This window comes from Triticum aestivum, chromosome 3D (assembly GCF_018294505.1).
Source record: "Triticum aestivum cultivar Chinese Spring chromosome 3D, IWGSC CS RefSeq v2.1, whole genome shotgun sequence".
Classification (NCBI taxonomy): Eukaryota; Viridiplantae; Streptophyta; class Magnoliopsida; order Poales; family Poaceae; genus Triticum; species Triticum aestivum.
Window position 1 is genome coordinate 523,399,883 of NC_057802.1, and position 25,747 is coordinate 523,425,629.

The window sequence follows — 25,747 nt, forward strand, 5'->3', positions numbered from 1 at the left end:
GGCTACAGTACACATGGCTATAAAGTTCGAGAGATGGGCAAGACAAAAGGTGTTGTGCCAGCGTTGGAGTAGCATGGCTACAGTACTAGAGGTGGTGGGGCGTGCCGAGGATGTTGCCGCTCTGCGTCGTGCTCGGTGTACGAACGATTTTTGCACAACGATCGACTGGGCTGTGCACGATGGCTTTGTGGGCAAGCTAAGGACGTAGGGATGGGGTGCTGTGCACTGTCCGACGAGACGACATCTTTGACTAATCGGTATGGCGTGCAGCTGCCTAGCTTTTTAACACATCAGTGCGAGGTGCATGCAGGGCTTTGACGATGGAGGGCCAATGACTTGGTCCAAAGGGACGCAGTACCAATTGGATGGAAAAAGTCCAAAATAAACCTTGAAGTTGTAGACGAAAACTAAATCAAACTTTGAATTTTGAATCTCGGAAATTGGCACTCTGAACTCGTAATCCCGGTCTATTTTCGACCCTAGACCTGTTTGGCACGATGGGAAGACTACAATCCCGGCCGGGATTCCAGCTACTCTCACGGACTAAAATTTTAGCCGGCCCAATATAACACAACAAGAATTCTTGAGGTTTAAAAAACTGTTCGCACATTTCTAAAATTGTTCAAAAGTTAAAAATGTTTCCGTTTTCTATTTTTCGCACTAATTCAATTCGTTTTGTGTTTTTAAAAACTGTTTGGAACTTCGTGTTTCGCACAAAATCAACTCTATTAGCATTTTAAAAAACTGTTCGTGAATTTAAAAAATCAGATTTATCAAAAAATGTTCAGAATTCCAACAGTTTTCACATGCTATGAAAAATATTTCGTATTTCCAAAATTGTGTCACATTTTTAAATACTGTTTTTAGAATTTCGTAAATTATTTCATAAATAATGTATTTAAAAAATGTTTCCGATTATTGGCAATGGACTCGACTGGGCCAGCCCACCAGACATGAAGTGAGTTTTTTTTCCTTAACACGCGACATAAAAAATTCTTTCTTTCTTTTTCTTAACGGGCGACGTAATAATTCCAAAACATAAAAACATGCTGTGGAGTTGAACTTGGGACCTGGTAGCCACTACACCAAACGACTATGACTGACATAGTCAGAGGCCCGAAATATTTAATCAGAAACCAAAGCATCAAACTTTGAAAACATTTTTTAGGGGCAAACACTTTCTGAAACATAAATTTTTTCTGCAACCAGAACAAAATTTTAAAGTACGGACACGTTTTGATACATAAACATTATCTGAAACCTGAAAATATTTTGTGACATCTAAAAAATATCACAAGTTTTAAAAAATCTACGGGCCAATCCAAATGTTTATACAATGTATAATAATATTTTTGTGATTCAAAAAAATGTTTTATACATTCAAAAAAATGTAACATTTCAAGAATGATCACGAGTTCCAAAAAATGTGTTTGTCACATTTTTAAAAGAATGTGTTTACAATGTAAAAACATATTTGCATGATGTAAAAAATGTGTCATAACCTTAACAGAATATATGTGGCATGTGCTTGAAAACAGTCTATGCAAATTTAAAAATGTTGAACCACGTAAAAGAGTGTTGTGTAGTTTTATAAAATGATTATTGTCATTAGAAAATGTAAAACATGTAGTTGAAAAAATATTACCATGTATTCAAAAAGTTTTGAAAAAATGTAATTTATAAATGTACATAATGTATTTGAAAATATCAAAAGTTTATTCAAAAATATTTAATGTGTGCGTTAAAAATGTACATTGGGTACTGAGAAAAATTGGACATGTGTAAAAATGAAAAAAGAAAAGAAAACGAAAAAGGAAGAAACTAATAAAAAAAGCAGATTAGTGCGTGCGCGCAAGTAACTGTGCTACTGGGCCGGCCCAATTCAGCAAATCCCGGCTATGTTCTGTCAAGGTTTAAAATAGACCGGGATTAGAGAGTTTGGTGTGATGATTTCAGGGATTAAGAGTTCGGGGTTTGATTTAGCTTTCGCCCACAAATTGAAGGTTATTGATGGCTCGTCCATGCTAAGGCTGATTTTGCGTAACTATTTGGTTGCTGTCATCGCATACGTTAAAAATGGGAGCGTATGCGGGTTTGACAATAGTTGCTACAATTCAAAATAATTGAATGTGTTCGAACGAAAGATGAGAGGGAGATGGACTGGCTTGCCTGTATATAGAGGTACCCAGTGAAGTTGGATAAATCACAACAAAGCTTGTTGGGCAATAAAACGTAGGCAGCAGCAAAACCATGTCTGAGCCAAAAAAAAAACCTACCCCCACCGTCTCATAATATAAGAATTTTTTTTTTAAAATATAAGAGCGTTTTGACACTAGGCTAGTATAAAAAATGTTTTTATATTATGAGACGAAGAGAGTAATTGGTTTAACCTCGGTTTATCTTGATGTACAATTCAGGAGGGATTGCTTAACAAGAATCAAGAAATCTTCCTCCAAAAATTTTGCGTCCTACAGCACAGATTTGAAGAACATCTTACCCACAAAAAATAATAATTGAAACTGTAGAAACTAACTAAATTGTTTTAGGAAAAAAAGTAGTGATTTCTTGGCACTGTTTTGTTCCAAACAGTAAAAAATAAAAATTGTTTCGTGCTAGAATTAATAGCGAAGAGTGTAGTCAAATAAAATCTAATGAAGAAAATGATGAAGAGAACAGTACGATTAGCTGTAAATTAATTATGTTCTGCGTAACAAAAAGTGCCGATGGCCCTTGAGAAGCTGTGTGATGGTTTGAGGACGTTTTTTTCTTCAGTTCGGGCAAATATCTAAGCGTTGAAAACGGGGGCAGGTCCATGTTGGCATTGTCTTGTTCCGATGCACTCTCCGTGATTTTGCATATACTAATAAATATGGCCGTGCGTTGCTACGGGTGACAATGCAGCTAAACGAATCGAACAAATGATTAAGTTACTTGAATGACTTCTTAAAGATGGAATGCATGGATAGTATCATGAGGTAGACCTACAAAATTTTATTTAACCATTGACTGCTTAGGCGCATCAATTAGTCTTTTTTCAGTTTGATATGTTGATGTCCAAGAACACAATTTTAGTTTAGGGGTTGTTCGGATCTCCTTCAACGCCATGCTTCACCAACTACACGAATCAGAGGCCTCTCATAGTACAATTTGGTGAAGTTGCCGAAGCTTATCTTCGTGAAGTCGAAATCACAGAGCTTAATATATTTACGATGACAGTGCCATCGCCAACTGGCTTTACACTTACTTGTGTATCTCCATTTTCATGAACTTTCATGAACCCCGTCGAAGCACTATCCATGACGTTGGATTGTTTCCTTATCACAAGTCCGCCACGAAGCGCTATCGATGGCGTCGCCATTGTTCCATTCTCACAAGCTCACCACTGTCCAGCCACCAGCCCTCCATCTCAATTCTATTTGTGTCGTCGCCCCACCATTGCCTCCCTCTCCTCCCGTCGTCCTCCTCCCTCCATCACCCTCTTTCACACCATTGGCCTCCTTCCTAGTGTCACCCTCTTCACCAACATAGACCCCCTCCCCGCCGTCGACCTATGCTATGTTCGTGGCCAACCCCTCATCCAACAGAAGTCCCAAATGGTGCAAGTCCTCCACGAAAGCTGGACCACGACGTTGAAGCTTCAACATTTCCATACATTTAAGATTAGGCTTATATGTATGTTTCTTTCCTTGGAGTTGTTGCATAGTGAAATAGTTTAGCATAGCAATGTTAACTTCAGCTAGAAATACAATATATCTGCTCCGGTAATAGCTCATCTAAATAAATGTTATTTTTCACTTGTATATATACTTTGCAAGTAATCTTTCATCAAGTTCCCACACATAGATGTAAAATCACTGCCACTTGCATTCAATCGCCAATTGTAATAATTCTCTAATAAACCTTTTTATTCTAATTTTTTGCTGGCTCTACAGGGAATATCAAGGTCACGGCTACCAGAATTTTAAATCAACATAATGTGTCAGTATATCATCACTTTTAAAATAAAGAAATTTGCGGATATGATATAAACTTCAGTGTCACTACATTTACAATCCATATGATAAACAATAATGGCCCATAGCTCGTACATGTACAATATGAATGTTAGAAGGTCCACCACACTTTCCTGCTCCATCCTTGCTACAGCTAAGAGAGAGAATAGGCATACAATGTGTTACCCTTGCAATATGAGAAGCAAAGTACAGAGCCACAACGGTATTTCAAGTAGGCACAAGAGAGAGAATATATTGCATTACTTCTATAAGGAATATAATGGTTCCAATGAATTGGTATCCAGGTTTGACTACTTCCATAAAAAACTTATTTCCTGTAGTGTGTAGACACTTGAAGAAACATGTTTCATGTAATCTAGACACTTGAAGAAGGCAAATGTATATGAAGCTCTGCAATTCCCTCATTGGTCCTGACATATTGGATCCTTCGCCATGCATCCTGGGTTCAGGGGCTCATTCTTTCCCTTGCTTCAGTTGCTTGTTACCTGGCATACAACGTGTCATCTCATTCCAAAAAATACTGAAGGACTAATAGACATGGTCTTCATGAGTTTATCCATTGCTTGCATCTGTATGTACATACTGACATGGAGTAACTCCTCTCTCAGTGAATTTCAGAAAAGGGTCATTTGGCGATGACTCATGTGAGCTGTGCTCAAGCCAGTTGACCAATGCTGCAGCTAAAGCATGTTTGGAGAAAGTAACCATGTTGAGATATAGGTTAGAAACAAAATAGAAGCCAATTTTTAAGATAAAATATGGTAAACATGATAAACATGGTATTAGCACAACTGGAGCAAAGATCACAACATGGAAAAATGATCATCATTATAGATAAAAAATAGGATGGGTGAATAAAATAATTATTTCTCCTCAATTTGACATAGCAGAGCACGAGTACACCCAAATAGATACATAATTTGCCTGCTTTCCATACTACCTAGATAATTAGAATTGCTTGAAGGCAAAGTCTGTAAGAAAGGAATATGTAGAAATTTGAAAACCAACATAAAGTAATCTGACATTGTTCTAACCTTACAAATTGAGGTGCATTAGTAAGAAAAGTGAAACTTCTTACCCTGTTGCTTGCACAAGTAGCAGGCTTTCCTAGGTTTGAATCACTCCAAGAAATCAATGGGTAAACTGCGGCATCTGCTCTGTTCTGCTAATTGTGCGGTAGTACGAAGTGGTTAAGACATCGACATAGGGACGGATTGCATCACAAATTTGACAACCAACAACGACAGGAGCACATCTCTGAAGAAAGCACAAATCCACAATGTGATCTCTACTCTTTGATAGCCGGTGGAGAAAGTAGACGGAGAGCGCCATCACCAGCACATACATGGGGTTCATCACGAGCACTGGTGGAGCTCTGTCCAGGCTACAGAGGCGACGACGCGGGGTTCATCTCCGTCGCGCACATTCAGGCGTCCACCGGCGGGCTGCATGCCCTGTCGAGCCGGCCCTAGTGCTCTGTCAAGGCTATTAGTGCAGTAGCGCAGGTCGTTGCGCACACCGGCTCAAGATTCATGCCCCTGTATCGCTTCTCGGCGTAGTATACTCGCCGCCTACTCACTGGCCCCGTTTGCACCCTGCACACACACCAGCCACCAATTAACATATATGCACAGCCACCAATTAACATATATGCACACACACACACAAGAAGCTACGCACCGCATACTCTACACAACCAGGACAACATCTTCTACACACTCTGAATTGATTACATAACATCACAGAAAACAATTTTGTTGTCAAATTTCAATATATTATGGAAAGCATGCTGAAAGAAACTTTGATAGTTGAAAATGCCTAATTATGTTTCCTATGGGCATCGGTTAAAATGTCAAGAGTAGGGTTAAGAATACCATGAATATATAGCCTTCTTGCCATAACGTATCATCAATCTAGTCAGTTGTCCTTTTTTGTATGGGCGCGTGATCCATAGCTTTGAGATCCATATGTCTATTCTACCAACAGAAGACTATGCATATTAGTGAAAATGATATCGATACATTTGGAAGGTTTGTTTAGTTGTAAAATTATTGTACAACATACCTTTGATTATTCTTAAAGACTGAATGAAGTTAATGTGAGATCCGAAGTGTCTTCAGAATTGGTGAGTGGGGAAGATCAAGATCAATTAACATCAGATGGTGGCTGAAGATTGAGAGAGAATATTAATTGCCTTAGCAGTCATCTTGGGCAGTTGGCATGGATGTTGGTCCCTGACTGATGACGCTCTGCTTGTTTATTTGTTCCCGCAGATCCTCTAAATGACTGGCAAGGTGCCGCCGATGAATAGCTCATCTGTGAGGCCCTCCAGAAACGATAAATAAGCCGTGTTGACGGGAGGTTTTTACTATGCTGCTGGTACAAACGCCGTGAAATACCATCAGAAGCACACCATACCACCAATTAGATGGCTGCAATGGTATACCAATTTCGTTAACAAACTATGAATTAATTCTAAAAACCTATTCTGATTAGGTATCAAAATGCATGCATACGTATATGTAAACACCTTTAGATAGAGCTCAAGGACTACAACTGTAAGATCCAACAACAATCGGAAAAAACTGAAATTCTGTTGCCACAAGGCCCACAACCGCAGGAAGAAATTCTAGATCAAGACTGCTCTATTCCTCCACGCAGACTGGGGGCCAAGGTGCGGGCTGTGATCTCGAGCAACCAGAACTGGGCGGTAGATGCAGGCATGAAGTTTGAAACCTAAGGTTAATCTGAGAGCTCCCCGTTGTGTACTTCGTGGACACCTGATCGACCAGTCGTGGGTACTGAGGTGTACGCAGTGGTGGCAGTATGTGTGTAGTGAAGCTATAGGGAATCTGTTCATGCATGAGTCAAACTGAAACCTGATATCTATGCTTTATGATATAATGCACAAAAGATTAGTAACTGGAATCTTAATTTATTTCTATAGTATTAAGTGGGCAATTATGCCCCATGCCCCCATCTATAAACTGTAGGACTGCCCCAATGACAGTGCGACCGTGTGCTGAGAGTAGACATTCACAGGAGCTCTGGAAGGTGCTTATTAGCAGATGGTTGGTAGGCATTGCATGCTATGGTTTCTCTTTTCTTAATATAATTACATGAAAAAAGCGATTGGCTACAGAGCATAGAGTCTGATCTCTGATGTGTTCATGTTCTCACTTTCTCACCAAATCTGAACCTAAACATTATATTAGTTTGCACTTCAAACATCTTCCGTCTAGTAATTCTATTCATGCATGATCAAGATTGTAGAAACACATACATGTGATTAATCAATCTCGAAAAAATACATGTGATTAAGGATGGGAAAAGACAAACCTGAGGGTTGAAGTAAGATGGAGTTGCATGAATTCTCCATCTTCACGATTGCTAGTTTGACTCTTGTCAGAATATTAGAAATCCCTATCGGCAAAATCAAAACACATATGAAAGCCTTGCGGTATCCATCCTTCCCCTACTAAAATTTGGCTGCAATCAGAAATATTTAATCATTGACAACTGCGGAGATGGGGTGGGGGTCAAGTCAACAGATCTTGGCGGTGCCGGTGCTTGTCAATCATCTATGCAACAGGGGAGACATACCATGCGGCAAGTTGGAGAGGCGCGCTGTCGAGGAGGCTGGGCACGGTCGTCAGCGGGGCTGCGGGATGGACGTTGACGAGCAGCTCGTCCGTGCTCCCCGCATGGCCGACGAGCAGCTGCGGCTAGGTGTCGCAGGACATGCGGCAGATCCTGCCGATCTCGTCCGGATTTGGTGACCACGGATCGAGGACGGGTACCACAGGGTGGAGGGACGGCGGCGGCGGAGGGATGGGGGCGCGGCGGCGGAAGAAACCCTCGTGCGGGGCAGCAATTTCAGCGACGGGCGAGTCAGGGCTGCGTACGAACTGTTTTTTACACTTATGTTTGGGCTACGGTGGACTGCGGGTTGATTTCTAAAACCACAGGGACGCGGCCCGAAGGAAGTACTCGCTTCAGGTCGAGGCCCAGCCGGTTGAGCCTGCTGGTGACCACGAAAATCGACGGATGAAACGGTTTCCGAAATAGTACTACCTCGCATATATGTTTTAAATTCAAATTGAAAGCGTAAATTCACAGGAAGAAGCGTATTGTGACGGTGAACCCGACAAAGTCAATCCGTGCTTTATTATTAATTAGGGAGAGAAATCAAAGACAGTAACGATTTGGTATATTTGTTCCTTAACTTGTTCCAAAAAGGCTTCATCCTCCCCATTTTTAAGACCCCCGCGTCGCCCCTCCTCTAGCGACTCGGGGGAACCCCGATCTAGCGCCACTGCTCCCCACCCCCTCGCCCTCCCAGTCTCGCCGCCACCAGAGGAGGCCGCCGGCGAACGCCGCGCGCGCTCCGAGGAAGGTGGCGGCGGGGCGCCTCCGCTGCATCTCGCGGCCGCTTCGCCAGAGGAGGGGCGGAGCCGTCGTGTTGGATCTGGGGGTCCGTCCTCGGGGGCGTGCGAAGGCGGCTGCCTCTTCGATGCCGTGGGTGGCTCGGGGGCGTCGGCTGCTGGTGCTGCTCCCGGGCGCTCAGTTGGCCGCGGTCGGCTGAGTCGCATATGGATCTGGCTTCCAGGGGCGGCAACCGGCGGGTCTCGGTGGGGGGGGGGGGGGCTTCCCCTTGCTGAGATCTGGCAGGCGGGATCATCCAGATCCCGGCAAGGATGGCGGCGACCCGTGCACGAGAGATGGAGGTTTTCGATCAGATCTGGGTGAAAACCTGCTTTTGGCTACTGCCAAGGCCGGCGATGGCGACGCTGTCTGCGTCGTTCCCTTCCTGAAGGCATCGTCGTGGAGAAGTTCAAGGCCACTCTCTGCTACCTCCGGGGGAAACCCTAGATCAGTAGATCGGATGACGGCGGCTCTCTGGTGTCGTTTTCCCCCATGGGGGCGTCATTCTTGGAGGTGCACACGGGCTCGAGGGACCAGAGGACGGCGACTCTGGTGGAGCGGTGCTTCATCTTACACATTGATGGTGGCGGATCTCGGCGGCGTGGTGCTGTTGAGACTCGGCGTCTGATGCGCGGAGATGGACTCGCGCAGGAGGAGGTTGCTGTCTGGCGTCATGGTGACGTCGATGGCTGAGTGGCCAGACAAGGTAGAAGCCTCAATATGACCTGAAGACGGACCTGTGGAAGATGGCGGCGACGACACACGAGTGCGTCTGACCGGATTGTGCCCCAGACCCGGTATGTGGCTCGGCTGGGGCTTCCGAATATGTTTCGGCTTTCGGCTTTTGATGTTAGGCTTAGGTGAGTGGTTTGGGTAGTGACCCAGCTAGCACCCTTTCATCATTTTGGATAGGAGTAGCGGCATGTGTTGTCAAGATGGTGGATTCAGGCACATTGTTGTAATACTTTGTAAGGTCCTCGAAAATAATCAATAAAGTAGCCGTATGCATCTCCCAGATGCAGAGGCCGGGGGTCATCCTCCTTTTTTTTTAAAAACTTGTTCCAAAAAAAAAATCTTCCACAAAAAAAAACTTGTACCGAAAAACAGAAACTGAAAGGAAAACTTATACATGAACCAGCGGTGCATGTGCTTGTCTGATTGAGCCAGTCTTTGTATGCGTTGTGAACTACTTTCTTCGTTTCATAATGTAGTGTGTATAGATTTTCTTAAAATCAAACTTTACAAACTTTGACCAAGTCTGTAAAGAAAATTATTTATATCTACAATACAAAATATGTGCGATGTGAAAGTACGCCTTGTGATGTATCTATTCTAGATGTATATGTTTTACTCTACAAACTTGATCAAAATCTATAAAATTTGGCTTTCTAAAAAATCTATAGACAAGCGAGTATATGGTACTATGTACGCGTCCAAAAGTCACGCCGTGTCAAAAAGTTTAAGTTTAATGCATTGGCTCGATCACGATGCTACAGAACGAGCGGGAGACGTATACCGTGAGACGCGTGTTAAAGAAGTAGTATTCGTGGCATGCCTCTACAACCTCATGATATATGAGCTCAGGCAAACAGCGAAACTCATTTATTTTTCAGAGGTAAGGCGGAGAAAAGTTAAACAACGATGGGACGGGACGGCAACGCTCTACGTCTCACGTAAAGGAGTAACAGTGACCGAGCGGTGTCACAGGTGAGAGAGAATCTGTACAGCATGAACAATTTACTACTCCCGCTTTACTGTTCACATAGCGGTGTTGAAAGGCCGGTCTCAGAAAGAAAATAATCAAATTGTTGGAAGCAGATCATGAAGTACAAAATCATTCCCCCAGAATGCAGGGTTTGGTTTGAAGGAGCAAACCGGACGTGATTTTCTGAAGTGGTGGTTAGAGCAACTTCAACGCAGGAACCCATTTCGTCCGCCGTCGTTCGATTGGATCCCACGAACAAAAGTATTGATCCAACGCGCCGATCCATTTTTAAAATGTGCCCGCTTCGCGTCCGTGCGGACCCATTTGAAGCTCAAATGCTTCAGCACGGACGCGGAGCGGACTCGCCGCGTGTCCTCTCATTGTTTGCCGCGTCTCCACCTGGCGGCCGCCCAACTACCGCGGCCATGGCGCTCTCGGCGGCCGGCGACTGTGTCATGCCGCCGTCCCCCGTCAAGGCCGAGCCGGAGCCGGAGCCGGCCCTCATCGAGAGCTACTCATGGACCGGGCAAGTGCGCGAGTGGGTCGGCGCGTCAATGGTCTGATTGGGGGCATCGTTGGCGCAGGAGCAGGCCTGCCTCGAGCAGTAGCGGCCGCGAAGGCTGGCCGAGGAGCTCCGTGAGAGCGAGTATCTCGAGATGCTGGAGCGCGACGCGGAGGAAGAGGAGCGCCTTGCCCGCGCTAGGCCAGCCCCGCCGGCGGCGGTACAGCTCGCGGCGGACGACGTCGCTCGAGCCTGGTCGACGGCGTTCCCTTGGGCTGGTTCGGCGCCGACGCTCATCGGCCTCACCGGCCCCGACGACAACGAGAACGCCTAGGGCAGCGCGCCTCCTCGTAGTTTTACTTTTATTTAATATTTTAGTTAATGTAAAAGTGGACTCGTGGACTCTTGCTGGCCTTTGTGGCAGGCATTAATGTTTAATTAAGGTTTTTATTTTTCAAAATGTTTGCGATAATGTTTTTTTCATGATCTTAAAAATAGGTCGGGTCAGCGTTGGGCGCAAGCGCCGACCCAAACCCAAAAGCGGACATGGGTGTCTGTCGGGCCGACATAAACAGATAAAAAGCGGATAAAAGCGCCATCCGTTTGGGTCGGCACGTTGGAGTTAATCTTAGTAAACGAATTTTCACTAAGGCCAACTCCAATGCGCGACCCCAAACGGACATCTAGTTCGTCCTTTTTTGTCCGTTTGGAGCAGAAAAACGGACATGACCGTCCGCTTGCGGTCGTGCGGGCATCGGTGCGCCCAACGGACAACCGTCCAGGGTCATGGCCTTCTTATTTTTGCCCCAAAAATAAAGAAAATAAACTTGCAAATAATACGAATACATGAATATAAACATAAAACGTCATGCGCCCATAGCGTCCATAGTACCACATGTCTTAATTAAACTAAAACTTATTAAAAGACATAAAAAAAGTAGATAAAGGCCGTCGCCGGTGGCCGCCATCGTCTTCAGGAGTCGCCGTCCTACTCGTCGTCGTCGCCGGTGAGGTCGACGTAGGGCGGTAGCTGCCACAGGTGGGCTGGTGGCCCCTACCAGACCGGTGGCGCCTGCGTCGGAGGCGCCTGCACCACCTCCTCCCGTGGCTCCTGCTCATGCTCTGGTGACCGTGGCGGTGTGGCTGACCATGGGCCGACACCCACGGAGTCAGCCATCTCCGGCGCCGTGCACGACCAGCTCCACGCCTGGCCCACCAGATGAGGGTTTCACGCGGCGATGAGCGCCTCCTCCAGCACCTCCTCCGGCACCTCCTCCTTGACGTCGACGTCCATCTCCGCGATGGCCACATCTCCGGCCACCGACAGGGCCAGAGCGGTTTCCAGGCCATCCTATTTGCCGCTCGTCGTGCGTGTTCATGGAGTCCTCCATGACACGCCTCATGAGCCGGGTCTCCTCCTCCTCGGTCATGGGCGGCGGCGGTGGCGGGGACGGGGACGGAGAAGGCGTTGGCGTGATGCCGCGCACACGCCTATGGCCCCTCGTATGGGAAGGGTCGTCATCGGCACGAGGAGGATGTGGGCGGCGCGGGCTAGGAGGACGGACGGTAAAAAAAGATTGCTACTACTGGTCGTGCTCGTCGCGGAGCCAGGTGTCCCATAGCGGCGAATCTATGGCGTACCTGGAGTCCGCCAGTAGATCCGGTGGGAGGCGCGGGCGCTGTCGGTTGATCTCCTCGCGGCGGGCACGGCCGCTCGCGGGCACTGGAGGGATGGGCACGCGGTCGGCGGAGAGATGCCAATTATTTGGCAGTGGACATCTCCCCACGGCACCGGCATCGCCGTCTCCCAGTAGCGACGACATACATCGACATGGATGTATGGCCTGTCGCGATGCCCGGTGGCTGGCGGCGCCATCTGGAATACTGGCGGCGCAGGTGGCGGAGACGGCGGAGGAGAAGGCGGTGCGGGCGGGGCGGATCTGCTGGAGCGGCGTTGGCTCGAGGAGGAGCCGGCCTCGCGGTCGTGCTTCCCCTTGATCCAATGCCAGCCCATGGCGTCGGCGGCGAGGTGGGCGAGCGAAGCGCGATGGCGGGGAGGTGGGTAGGGTTTACTCCTGTCGGCAATGGACGCAGGCCGGCTTGGAAGTAGAAGCTGTGGACTGGCCGGTCCACGGTTTCCACATTAAGAAGGACGACGACCCATGCCCGCGTCAATGACAGCCAGGCCCCGCCGTGCGTGCACATTCAATTTGGTGGTGGAGGTAGGTGGACAGCCGCCACACGTCCCATGGCAGGCGAGGTGCCTGTCCGTTCGGCATCCGTCTGGACGCAAACCGGGCGTAAGTTTACGCCGGAAATGAGGCGGACCAGACACAAAATGAACAAAATTTAAGGATGTGACCGCACGTTGGGCCGTGTTATCTGTCCGTTTTGATCTAAACAGATGCATGCGGATAGAATGGGGTCGCGCGTCGGAGTTGGGCTAAAGGAAAAACTCCTGTTCACTACCATCGGGAACACGCGATTTTCTTTGGGCAACCACACGCTCTACATTGTAGGGTTCGCCTCCGCGTCTATATATACGCGTCGATCGATGAGCGAATGGATATCCCAGCTACATCCCACAGACCCACACAAAACAAAACAACTCCCTCCTCGGGGACATGAGGAGCGGCGGATCACCTCAGCCGACGGTCAACAAGAAGTCGTCGCAGCGGCCCTCCAGCAGCAAGGCCAGCGGCGGCGAAGCACGCCCGGCGCCCAAGAGGGAGTCCGGCGGGCTGAAGAGGAAGGAGGCGCCGGCGGGCCGCGTGGAGGCGCGCGCCACGAAGAGCAAGTGGGAGGACGGCGGCTCCAGGCCGGCCGGGAAGGAGGCGGCGCTCGGCATTGCCGACGACACGGTGGTCGTCGAGATGGACACGCACGGCCACTACTATGGCGACAAGGAGTTCCCGTACGACGACAAGTTCATGGCGAAGGCCAGAGATCGGTACGACAAGCACATCCAGGAGCGCACGGACCGCAAGCCGTTCGTCCTCAAGTTCCAGGACGACTACGTCGATTTCGGCAATGGGGACGAGTCCGACTGAGGATCGGATCTGGTAGATGAGCGAGATGTGTTGATCACATCGCTAATAAATAGTACTCCCTATCGTAGAAATGGATGTATCTAGACATTTTATCAGCATGAGACGTGTTGGTGTGTAGCGATGCTTTGTCTTTGTGGTGGTTGGGAAAGCCACCACAACCCATCCTGCAACTCTCATGCTGCTGGAAGATCATTGCGGCTCTGTGGAAGCCTAGCTCGCTTCCGGCCGGCGACGTCGTCATTTCCGGTGACGGTGAGGTGGAGGTGGCGCTGCTCCCTTCTCCTGGCGCGTGGGTGGCTGCGTGTCATCGCCACCTGCGGCCCCTCGATAAAGTTGTGGTGATCTTATCTCAGGTCCTTACTGCCAATTGCAAAGACTTATGTGTAATCTTTATTTTCATTTAAGTCCTTGTACCAGCTGTGATCTTATTTCCGTTAAAAAAAGAGAGAGGAAATGGGGTGAAATTTGTTAAAGAAACTGCCGGTACTTCAATGCGAATTGGTGGTAGCATGATTTACATGAACCATGCGATCTTTGATGGCATTGCATGAACTTCAGTTTCTTTTGCGTGATTGATCGTTGTTTAGTCTCGAGTGCATGAGCCAGCTTGCTCTCCGCATAAATTTGAGCAGTACTCCCTCCGTTCGGAATTACTTGTCGCAGAAATGGATGTATCTAGATGTATTTTAGTTCTAGATACATCCATTTCCGAGACAAGTAATTCTGAACGGAGGGAGTAGATGGTTTAGTCTCGACTCTCGAGTAAGTTCTTAGATGGTTTAATCTGAGATGGATGGGAAGGAGGAAGAGCGAGCACATGGTATTGGATTGCTAATCAGAGTTGAGCGAATGTGTTAAATCACACCATCATGCATCGTGTCATTAAGGTACGCATGGATCAGATGTAGCGTACGAGCGAAGGGAGCTGTTTTTGGCTTGTCACATAGATGGTTTATCTCTCTGTTGAGTAATGTACATCGGTTCACTTTCAAAAATATATAAAAAAAGGTTGTGCTTAATAATCGTAGCATGAAGCGTGCTATCTTTGAAGACATTTTCTTATGTGATACTACTATACTACTAGTAAAAAAAATGTCACCCTTCTGCTGAAAAGCTAGTCAATGGCGACGCCAGTCACAAATGCAATAACTGCCTTCACTGGTCTCACCAAGAATTCATGAGCCAGCTTGCTCTCGGTAAATATTACCCCACTTAGAATGGCACGTCAAAAAACCAACCGGAATATGGAAACATCTCCTTGAAACACCACCAACCATTTGTTTGACAAAGAAAAATAGCACCTTCATTACAAAATATTGTATAAGCTATTCAAAACAACACCTCATAACCAAGGCATTTATAAACTGAACATGATTTAACATGAGCATAGCCTCTTGCATTCAATAAAGTTATAACAACTTGGTTTATTGAAGGTGTCAAGCATACATCAGCCAAGGCTTATCACTTGGAAAGTAAAAATATGACAAAGCAACTAGTTGAAACCATTGGCGAAAAGACAATCATGATTCACTCTCTTTTGCTTGAGCAATTAGGTCTGCTTGCATCTTCTTTATCTCCATCTCCCTTTCCATCCTTTCTTGCTGAAATAACAAGACAGCTTTTAGTTACTTCAAGAAAACATACTAGTACATTTCTAAATACTACTCCCTCCGTTCCTAAATATTTGTCTTTCTAGAGATTTCAACAAGTGACTACATACGGAGCAAAATGAGTGAATCTACAATCTAAAATATGTCTATATACATCCGTATGTGGTAGTCCATTTGAAATCTCTAAAAAGACAAATATTTAGGAACGGAGGAAGTAACTTATATCCACATATATTTATAGTAAACGGATTTGCAAAAGATTTTTTTTCCATGGTACTACGTAGTGGTGATTTTGGTTGTGGGGGTGTGTATGTGGTTGGACGCCGTACAGGTGATGATGGTGTTTTTGGTGTAAACGAACACACCAAAAGCTGAAACCACCTGTCTCTGTTTAGATGGCACTAACAAGTTCCGAACAACAATTAGACATCTAATGCTCTCATACCCCAAGTCTCAAGATGAATTTAGACAAATCTAATCCACAAGAAGCATTAAATATATCAGTGTGGAAACAATAATTCTACCCCCAGGCCCCAGCACCCAGGGAAACATAAATACAAAAGGTTTTCATCTCCACACTCAGGAATTTCAACAGAGTTCTTCGCCAAATATGATCTTTTGTGTACAGTGGAGGATGATATCAAACATTCTGACAAGAGAAACATGGTTAATGTGTTTGTAAAATGATGCCGACTACCCTTAAGAAATTTATCCATAATATAACCCCCAATGATCAAGAGTCAAAGAGTCCATTGGGTACTGACTATAGACCAGTCTCAACTAATCGTGACTCTTTCCGAGCACTGGTCATTTACTATACTGCTAGAAATACCATCACAGGTGACCAGTTATGGTTTCATATCTTGATGATTGTTCACTCCGCATACTCTTTTTTTATGATTGTTCACTGCACATACTAGTTGAATGTGCATATAGGTTACAAGCTGCCCTTGAGCGATTTACCCTTAAAATGAGCTCCATGTGACAGAAGGGCAAAATGGTTAGACTGAAAGTGAATGTGCACCCACATGGTATCCGGGAGAATAGAAGCTAAATCAGTTCATCCCGAGAGAATTCCGACAATAATCATGCAAATTTCTGAAGGCAATACCAAAGTAGAAAACAGACTAGATGGATAGATTCAAAATGTAATCCCAGTTTCAGTGGGTTGAGTTTTCTCTTTTCCATTGAATGATTAGCAGCAGCAAGAAAAGGGTCCAACTCACACTAATTGTATTTGGACTGACTGTCTGAACTCTACGGCAAACTATGATCATCTAGCATGGTACCCGGACGATTAGAAGCTACATCAATTCATTACCAAAGAAGTCCAACAATTATCATGCAAATTTCTGAAGGCACTACTCAGTAGTAGGATGGGAAATACCAAAGTAGAGAACAGACTAGATGGATAGATTCACGATGTAATCCCAGTTTCAGTGGCTTGAGTTTTCTCTTTTCTGCTGAATGATTAGCAGCAGCAAGAAAAGGGTCGAACACACACTAAATTTATCTGGACTGACTGTCTGAACTCTCCAGCGAACTATGATCATCTAGCATGGTACCCGGATGATTAGAAACTACATCAATTCATTGCCAAAGAAGTCCAACAATAATTAAGCAAATTTCTCAAGTCCCTGCTCAGTAGTAGGATAGGCAATACCAAAGTAGAGAACAGGATAGATGGATACATTCAAGATGTAATCCCAGTTTCAGTGGCGCGAGTTTTCGGTTGAATGATTAACAGCAGCAAGAAAAGGGTCCAACTCGCACTAATTGTATTTGGACTGACTGACTGGACTCTCAGGCAGACTATAATCATGTAACATTCTGTGTGAAGAACCAAAGCAGTGGGAATATAGGACTAGCTTCAAATCTATGTTATTCTTTTTTTCTTGCGGGGAAATCTATGTTATTCTTGCAGCCGTGAAATGCTGGAAAGAACTATTGTGGGAGGCGGAGGCCTGCAAGGTGAATGAAGCTGATGTACAGCGGCGGAGGTATGCGTCAGAATTGGACTCTGAACATAAACACACAGGAGGTAATGGGTGGTGTTTCCTTCCTACTGGAATACCTTGAAATGTCTTTTGTTTAGGGAGGTTCACAGCTCCTGTTACGATATGAATATCCTAGTGCGTATACGGCTTTCGTGCTGGGTATGATCAGATACATCTTCTATCACCCTTATATGTTCTACCCTTTGTGTGCTGCAAGTCTTTAAGAATCATCTCTATCTCCATTTTTTTTTTTCAAAAGATCGAGATGTAAATTGTAATCCCTGAGCAGATCGTCGGTAAGGTAGAAAAGCTAACGAGTGGGGAAATCCCCCCTGCTCCAAATCTCGGCATCGCACCTGGACAAACAAGGCCAGCGTACTCCCAGAATCTACGGTTCATCCGGTCATGTTGGACGGGATATGCGGAGCTAATCGAAGACGGGGAGGAACGAAGACCTGGTAGATCTGGCGCGGCGAGCTAACGGATTTAGAGGGAGAAAGGGGGGAAGAATAGGCCGGCGATTAGGTTACCTTCTCGTCCTGGTGGAGGGCGATCCAGACGTGGACCTTGTCCATGGACTCCCAGAAGAGGAACGCGCCGAAGGTCATCCCGAAGAAGGTCGCCACCCGCACCATCTTCTCCCTCTCCGATCTCTGGCTCCGGCGGATTTGGTGGATTTGGCGACGGCTGCGCGTGGGGATGGACGGGTTACCTCCAATCGACGGCCGGGGATCGGATTTTGGGCTGAGTGGAGTGGACCGAGAGAGAGAGTGGGGGCAGTTGAGCTGGGCCTCGTTTCCTTTTAAGCCTGGCCTGTCTAGTGAGAGCAGTGAGGACAAGTTCTTCTCTTTTTTTTTTCTCAAAAAACAAAGCTCTTCTAATATATATTTTTCTCAAGAAAAGTATTGTTTTTACTCAACTGAAGTTCTAGTTTTTTTTTGCAGAGCAGAACAAGTTCTAGTTGTTGAGCTTATACTCGATAATTGCTTGAAATATGAAGTGATTCGATTCTCGGCAGCGAAGGGGAGGGGCGAGGTAGGAGGCTTCAGCAGAACGTAGGAAACCACCGAACAAGTATTTTTGGAGCATGGGTGTCACTTTATTTTTGAATAGTTCAAAAATCACATTTGAAGTTTCAAAAAATGGTTAAACAAATCCTACATGGTAATACGAATTTATACTACACATGTGCGAAGTTTGATGATGAAAAATATGTTAACACATGAGCTACGTAAAAATGGAAAATTCATGATTTGAAAATGTGACTGCACTGTTCACCACTAAAAACCCATGTATTTTGTCTTTTTGTGTGTAGCTCACGTGTTAACTTATTTCATCATCAAACTCTGGGCACCCGTGTTAAGGCGAAGAATTTGCCTCGGCATTTCTTTGAACTTCATATGTTGATTTTCGAACTATGAATGAAGTGCTCAGTGTTCCAAATTGACCTTTTAGCAAACTATTGGGCTACATTATCGAGCAGGTCCACAGGGTGAAGGTGCAGGGGTGCAGCTATCAGTAGTTAGTCGTAAGATAGAGTTGATGTTGTGATACAAGTGTGGGCACTTGACTAGAAAAAAAGACCATATGTTTCGAGAGAGCAAGTGCGAAGCACTGATTCTGAATGCAGATAATATGGGCATAACCAACATGGGAGGACGATGCCATCTTCGCAACTGCCAAACTAGTCATTCAGTGAAGCACCCGGAGCTATTTGCTCAAACATACTACTCCCTCTGTAAAGAAATATAAAAGTGTTTAGATTACTACTTTAGTGATCTAAACGCTTTTATATTTGTTTACGGAGGGAGTATATCATGCGTCATGCAAAATCAACAAGGAAGGGTTCCAAGTGTTCAACTCCATAATTATGTTTTATACTAAGATAAGATAGAGTACGTACAGCGGTACAGGGGAAGTTCTAATTAAAGTTCAACACTGCAAGGCTCCAGGCATAAGTAGCAACAGACATTGGCATAAACTCACCAATCACAGGGGCATTTATATATTAATATAACACACCGATGGAAGCTAATATAGATACTACTTCACCACTCAGGACGACTGCTGTGCTTTGCGTTGTGCCTTGCCATTAAGGGCCGCAGTGCGAAGACCCCTTTGTATCAGGCGCATCTGTTCTTCCCAGTCGTCCTCGTCGGCGCCGCCGTCATGACCCCCTTGTGTTTTGCGCCTCTTCTCCTCGTTCCACTCGTCGAACATAGATGGTTTGACCACGATTCCGTGTACTTTGCTCCTCTCTTCCTTGGTAAAGTCAGCATATCGGTATGGTTTGTACCGGGCTTCACCCGGCCGTGATGCGGCGTTGAGCTCGTTCACCCGCTTGACACACCCCTTGAACAGCTCGTAGCGCCACGCCTTCTCCTCGTCGTCCTTGTATCTGCGCTTGTGCACCACCATCCACTCCTCGAATCTCTTCTTCATGGCTTTCTCCTCCGGGTCCTCCTCGACGACGGGCTTCTGAGCTGCAGTCGCAAACCAGGCAAGGTTCATGGCTAGGCAATGCCTAAATGAGGCAGGAGATCTATTTCATACCAACTGGCGGTGGCTCCTCTGGATTCGTTTTGAGGTAGTACCATATGCCTCCGGCTAAGACAGGTAAGGAACCCAGCGAGACAACAGGGCCAAGTGACAAGCCTTTGGCTTGGCCAATGGGCAACCTGCAAAGAATAAAAGATCGCGTAAATCAAAAATCATCTGCCGACTCTGTTATTTCAAATAACTAAGAATTTATCTTCCTAACACTAGAATATCCTGCCTTGGTGAACTGCAGCATGACACATTTTGTTGTTAGACTTGATAGTGCAAAACAATTTAAAAACCGCATTTGGCTCTCAGCCTCTGTAACTTTTTATAAGACGTATTTAGAATCCATGGCAGTGTCAAAAAATGTTTATATTAAGTTACAGAGGAAGCATTATATTCCAGCAGCAGAGATATTCAGGAGCCACCAATTGTAATCAACGGCTCCTAGGTAATAGCTAAACCCAACTGACAGCTAGATCTAGCATCTCCAATTACGGTATTGATGAGCCATTTGCTCAGAGAAAACAAGCGTTCAGTTACAGCATTGTTCTTTAGAAAGAAAATTCAGATTCCAGTTGAGTGCTGACACCATGGCAAAAGATATCAAGTTCAGATTGCCACGAATTAAACCCTACAAATATTTAGTACAATACGAACTGTAAGCTGGGCAGAGCGAATCAAACTGAATAATATGGACCGACTGTAAACACCAGCAATCAACATACTAAGCCCAAGAATTGGTCCTTTCTACTGCCAGTGCCAGCATGGATATGTTTAGCTCTGCTAGAGCAGATATCAAATCCAAATAAACCTCAAAACAATGGCAATTCTACATGAAAATCCATGTACGAGAAGTAATTTTTTACCAGGAGCAGTTATCAGATGCAACATACACGATTTGGGGATAGAGCGCCAAACTAAACAGTGTACTAGTATCGATTGAGCAAAATATGGTGGCGATAGTTGAGCTACCTGTCAGAGCCAAATCCGCGCACACCAACACGGAGGTTCTTCTTCGAAGGAGAGATCAATTAGCCACATTGCTGAGAGGCGGAGATAATTAGGTTAAAAAATTGGGAGGGGCAGAGAGATAGAGATACGTACAGAGAGCTGGTGCCTTGCCGGTCCTATGACCTGGCCGCAGATCCGGCGTGAGGACAGCCTTCCCGTCGCAAGAGAGGCGAAGAATCGAAGATTCATCATCCTCCGATTTTGGCCCGGTCGGCTGCCTAGTCCAGGGTTTCAGAGATGAGTTTGCCTCTTCTTCGCTGGCACGGCACGTTTAGGCCGGAAATTGCTTTTGGATCCCGGGCTCCATGGAGCCAGGATTTTTGAAAAAAATATAGAAGTCATATTTTATGAAGTTTCTATCTCTAAAAATAATAAACAAGAACCTAGGGATTTACACTGCATCTCTATATAAAAGATTATGATGAAATGCGTTATGGTGCAAGCTACACACACATAATGCAGCCCTCTCTGTTGATGGGTGTCGGCATGCATGATCTTAAGTAGGAATGACAAAACTGTTATTTTTGCAGCATATGAGTGAATTGCAAAAGACCACCACATTTTAAGTTCACATCCGAATTTGCCACCACATTCCTTGGCGCCCCAAAAATCTATCAGTTTCCTTGCTAATTTTCTCAATAAACACTAATGATTGATTTGGGATGATTTAGTCCAATTTCTGACAGAAAGGGCCCACCTATAAGCGCTGACATGGCATAAAATGGTCAACACCGTTTGTTGACCGTTAAGTTAGACACAGGGCCCACTAGTTTTCAGCTGAACAAACAAAAGGGTTCCTAAAAAATTGCAAAAAACACCCTAGAAACAAAATTAGATTATAATGGACCCCTTGCGGGGAGGTTGTTGTGCCCGTGAACACTATCACCGCCGGAGGGGAGATAGGTGTGGACAGAGGGGCTCGGAAAGCTGACTCCGGCGGCCACAGGAAAGGCTTCCCGGTCGCGGTGGCCTGGGCAAGGAGCTCGGCGGCTGCAGCACGCGCGATTGCTCCTTGGCGGGCACCCAAGCCTCAATTAGGAACCGCAGCGCTGCTGCACGCCGAAGAGCTCGGAGCTGGGGACCGGCTCGCAGCACGCCGGAGAGGAGGAGGACATACCTCGTCACGAGAGGAGAGGTGGCTAGGGGATCCTATACGTGGATGTTCGGGATGGGACGCGGGGCGATGGATCTCGTCGGCGCTCGGAGGGAGAAGACATGGCGGATGGTGGAGGGACGGAGCACGGGAGGAGAGGTGGTTGGGCGGCGCCGGCCATCTGGACGAGGACACTGACAGTGTCCTGGACTAGGGAGTACTCACCATGTCGTCTCCCGATCAGTTGGATTGGCCCGAGGACCCCCATGGCCGTTTGTTCATGGGCCAGTTCGGACAACCGATGTATACACGAGGAAGATTCCACAAGACTTGGTGATCAAGACAAGGACTCCTCTCCACCGGCGTATTCGACTAGGACTCTTGTTATCCTAGGCCTCTGGTACATTACATAAGCCGAGGCCAGGCTAGTCGATAGATCATCATGACATTACTCATCATACCTCTAGGGTTTAGACCACAACATATGATCTCGAGGTAGATCAACTCTGTAATCATACGCATCAAATACAATCAAAAGCAGAATGTAGGGTATTATCTCTTCGAGAGAGCCCGAAGCTGGGTAAAATCCCGTGTCCATGTTACCATTGATCCTAAGACACGCAGCTTGGGACCCACTACCTGAGATCTGCCGGTTTTGACACTGACAATGGTGCTTTCATTGAGAGTTTCACTGTGTGGTCGGCAAAAGGATCAATTGCTCGCCTGCAGATCAACTGCGACGTCGGCGTCTTCGTCGCCGCCTCGACTGGTCACCTTGGCTTGACCGAGGACTGTGCCCTACCTCCAATCATCATGTTCGGACGAGGGCCTTCATCAACATCAACCCTGATCTCTATCAAGATCATGGAGGAATTATCCATGGAGCTCGGGGGCTCAACGTCAACATTGCCCTCGGGCGACCGTGCTGTTTTTCCGAACAGCGAACTTGTATCCGCTACCACCACCTCCTCGAGCATCGGTTTGACGATTCCTTCGGTGGAATTGTGCGGAATTGAGTCTACAACAACACTGTAAATTTTGTTGCGTTCCGATGGAGCAATCTCCGCCGGTCTCCGATATACCAGAGCCCCGTCGAATCTGGACGGGAATCTGGACGAGTTTGGAGCATGGTGTCCAACACCTAGCTCGAACGTTCTTTAGAAGATCCAACCGTTGATCAGCTTCGGAATTCCTATATCTACCACCCCTCAAAATTTCAGCTCGATCCGACCGTCCAAACTCCGGGAACCTTCCGATTAGTGCATCACTTTTTAGATCTGTTTTCTGTGCGAGAACGAATCTGACCCGAGTTCATCTTTTTTATGAACGGGATTTCGGACATCCTTTTTGAAGGAAGTTTTGTATGGGGTATTGTGTTTTGTTCCCAAACACATCCCACTAATTTTAAAGTCTTTTCCAATATGATCTTCACCATCACGCCGATGTCAAACCAGCCCGACAACGTTGCTCCACGGCTGCCGACCTGCGCTAGACACGTCGTCTCTTTGTTGAGCCGAGCTCAACTTCTTCGGATCATCATCTCGGCAAGCCGAACAAGAGTTCGGCATCACGAAGGATAAATCATCACCAACCTCGCCGCCCCACGGATTACACGGAGCGGGCACATCAGCATCGCCGCACAGTCACTTCATCAAGCCGGCATTGACCACGTCACGAGATATGACATGCATCGGCATGGCCGCACCGTTGATTCTTCGAGCCGATGTCCATCACGCCGAACTACGTCAACACCTCGGCTGACATGGCAGCTGCAACGCCTCCTTACCGACCTGCTCCGTCACCTAGTCTGGACCGGGGGCTTCGCCATCCCTTCATCAACCTTCTCCGGAGACTTCGGCGCCGTCAGCCGACCAGCTTCATCACGTTAGCTGGACCGGGGGCTTTGCCTCAGCGAGCCAACCTTTACCAGCATCGCCATGCCGTCGCTTCACCGCCCATCAGGCAATGGATGTGCGGATCGAGTCCCAATTTTGGGAGTCACTTTCACTACTAGGAAAAGGCCTACTAGTGGCGCACCAGTTTTGCCTACTAATGGCGCACTACTGGTGCACCACTAGTACCACGCCACTAGTATTAAATACTAATGGCGCACCACTGGTGCGCCATTAGTATCTGGTATACTAATGGCGCACCACTGGTGCGCCATTAGTATAGGCCACGGTGCGCCATTAGTGTAGGCCACTGGTGCGCCATTAGTATTTTTGAATTTTGAAGGCGGGAAAATAGTAGTGGCGCACCGTCTAACCCCCACCGTGCGCCATTGCTATTTTTGAATTTGAATTTGGATCTGGATCGCGATTTTTTTGCCCATTTTTTGCTCATTTTTTTGCTTGTTTTTTTGCACGAATTTTTTTCAAATTTTGTTCTCGTTTTTGGATCTTGTATGTTCTTTTGCCGTGTTCTTTTGCTGGAGAGGAGGGCCGAGGTCACCGGAGAGGAGGAGGAGGTCACCGGAGAGGCGCTCGCCTACATCGCCGGAGAGGAGGAGGAGGTCGCCGGAAAGGAGTTCATCGGAGCACCGGAGAGGAGGAAGGAGAAACCGTGAGGGGAGGGGAGGAGAGGAGGGAGGAGGAGCTCACCGAAGAGGAGGGAGGAGGAGATCACCGGAGAGGAGGAAGGAGAAACCGTGAGGGGAGGGGAGGAGAGGAGGGAGGAGGAGGTCGCCGGAGAGAAGGAGGAGGAGGTCGCCGGAGAGGAGGAGCGGAGTATGGTGGAGGAGAGAAGGGGAGATGGAGTGGAGGAGAGGAGGAGATGGAGTGGAGGAGAGGAGGAGATGGAGTGGAGGAGAGGTGGAGTGGAAGAGAAGAATGAAGAGGTAAGGAGGAGAGGACCACGCCCAGCCATATATACGGCATAGTAATGGTGCACCGTGGGCAGGTGCGCCATTACTATTTTTTGATTTATTTTGAATTTTGAAGGCGGGAAGATAGTAATGGCGCACCATGGGCAGGTGCGCCATTAGTAAGTTTGAATTTTTTTGAATTTTTTTGCCTCTCCAGATCTTAAAAGCCCGTATCTTTTTTCTGTTAGGTTTTTGAGGATTTTGAAAATGTTTAACGGGGTTCCCCTTGTTAAATTTGGATGTAACTTTTCGAGTAGATGATTTTTCATATAAAAAACTTTTTCATCCGAGTTCGTATGCAAAAGTTATGCCCATTTTACAAATTCTCGAGAGATTTTGCAAAAAAATCGAAAATTCATGTTTGTAAATTTTGCTAACAATTAGACCACATATCACATGGGAATCTTATTTTCTTTTATTTTTTTGACATTTCTATCATTTTCTTTTTTTTAAACTGAAAAGGCGGTCCAGAGGGAGGGTGCATTCGGGGGAATGTTTGGGCCAAACTACTAATGGCGCACCGTGGGTGTGGTGCGCCATTACTAGTTGCACCACAGTGCGCCATTAGTAGTTTAAAAAATAAAATAAAATAAAAATTTGAAAAAAAATTGAAACATATTTACTAATGGCGCACTGTGGGAGTGGTGCGCCATTACTAGTTAAACTAGTAATGGCGCACTATCCCCTGGTGCGCCATTAGTAGTTTTGAAAATTTTTTACTAATGGCGCACCGTGGATGTGGTGCGCCATTAGTATTTGCACACTAATGGCGCACCACATGCATAGTGCGCCATTAGTGTCCATATTGGCTATAGCTGTTTTTGTAGTAGTGTTTTCTTCGGACTGCTATAAAAAATAAACCAGATGCTATTAATCCTAACAATTTTTGCTTGTTTGGGTTTATTTTTTCCAAGGAATTATTACTCTGGTTTGT

At 46.3% G+C, this 25,747-nt stretch overlaps 2 protein-coding genes across 5 annotated transcripts; both read right to left on the reverse strand.

Moving 5' to 3' along the window:
- Nucleotides 1–14,953: 14,953 nt before the first annotated feature.
- Nucleotides 14,954–18,098, reverse strand: LOC123080182 (uncharacterized). Its single transcript, XM_044503080.1, has 2 exons — nt 17,833–18,098; nt 14,954–15,296 (listed from the first exon to the last, which is right to left on the reverse strand). The coding sequence occupies exons 1-2, from the start codon at nt 17,935–17,937 to the stop codon at nt 15,216–15,218; spliced, it is 186 nt and encodes a 61-aa protein (XP_044359015.1). The 5' UTR covers nt 17,938–18,098; the 3' UTR covers nt 14,954–15,215.
- Nucleotides 18,099–19,153: 1,055 nt separating this feature from the next.
- LOC123075197 (uncharacterized) lies at nt 19,154–21,152 on the reverse strand. Of its 4 annotated transcripts, none has more exons than XM_044497862.1 (4): nt 20,951–21,152; nt 20,819–20,856; nt 19,856–19,980; nt 19,154–19,785 (listed from the first exon to the last, which is right to left on the reverse strand). In XM_044497862.1, the coding sequence occupies exons 1-4, from the start codon at nt 21,047–21,049 to the stop codon at nt 19,358–19,360; spliced, it is 690 nt and encodes a 229-aa protein (XP_044353797.1). In that variant the 5' UTR covers nt 21,050–21,152; the 3' UTR covers nt 19,154–19,357. The 4 variants fall into 4 exon arrangements, with proteins under 4 accessions (XP_044353797.1, XP_044353795.1, XP_044353796.1 ...); XM_044497860.1 differs by having other exon boundaries at nt 19,154–19,815; XM_044497861.1 differs by having other exon boundaries at nt 20,819–20,859.
- Nucleotides 21,153–25,747: the final 4,595 nt, after the last annotated feature.

What these genes read in the sequence shown, in the direction of transcription:
- LOC123080182 (XM_044503080.1), bottom strand. Translation starts at nt 17,937, where the DNA reads ATGGTGCGGGTGGCGACCTTCTTCGGGATGACCTTCGGCGCGTTCCTC. An exon ending in CCCTCCACCAGGACGAGAAG is followed by an intron (nt 15,297 to 17,832) that starts GTAACCTAATCG and finishes TTGTTATTTCAG; the next exon opens with CAAGAAAGGATGGAAAGGGA.
- LOC123075197 (XM_044497859.1), bottom strand. Translation starts at nt 21,049, where the DNA reads ATGATGAATCTTCGATTCTTCGCCTCTCTTGCGACGGGAAGGCTGTCC. An exon ending in CGGCAAGGCACCAGCTCTCT is followed by an intron (nt 20,860 to 20,950) that starts GTACGTATCTCT and finishes TCTCCTTCGAAG; the next exon opens with AAGAACCTCCGTGTTGGTGT. An exon ending in AGAGGAGCCACCGCCAGTTG is followed by an intron (nt 19,816 to 19,855) that starts GTATGAAATAGA and finishes GGCATTGCCTAG; the next exon opens with CCATGAACCTTGCCTGGTTT.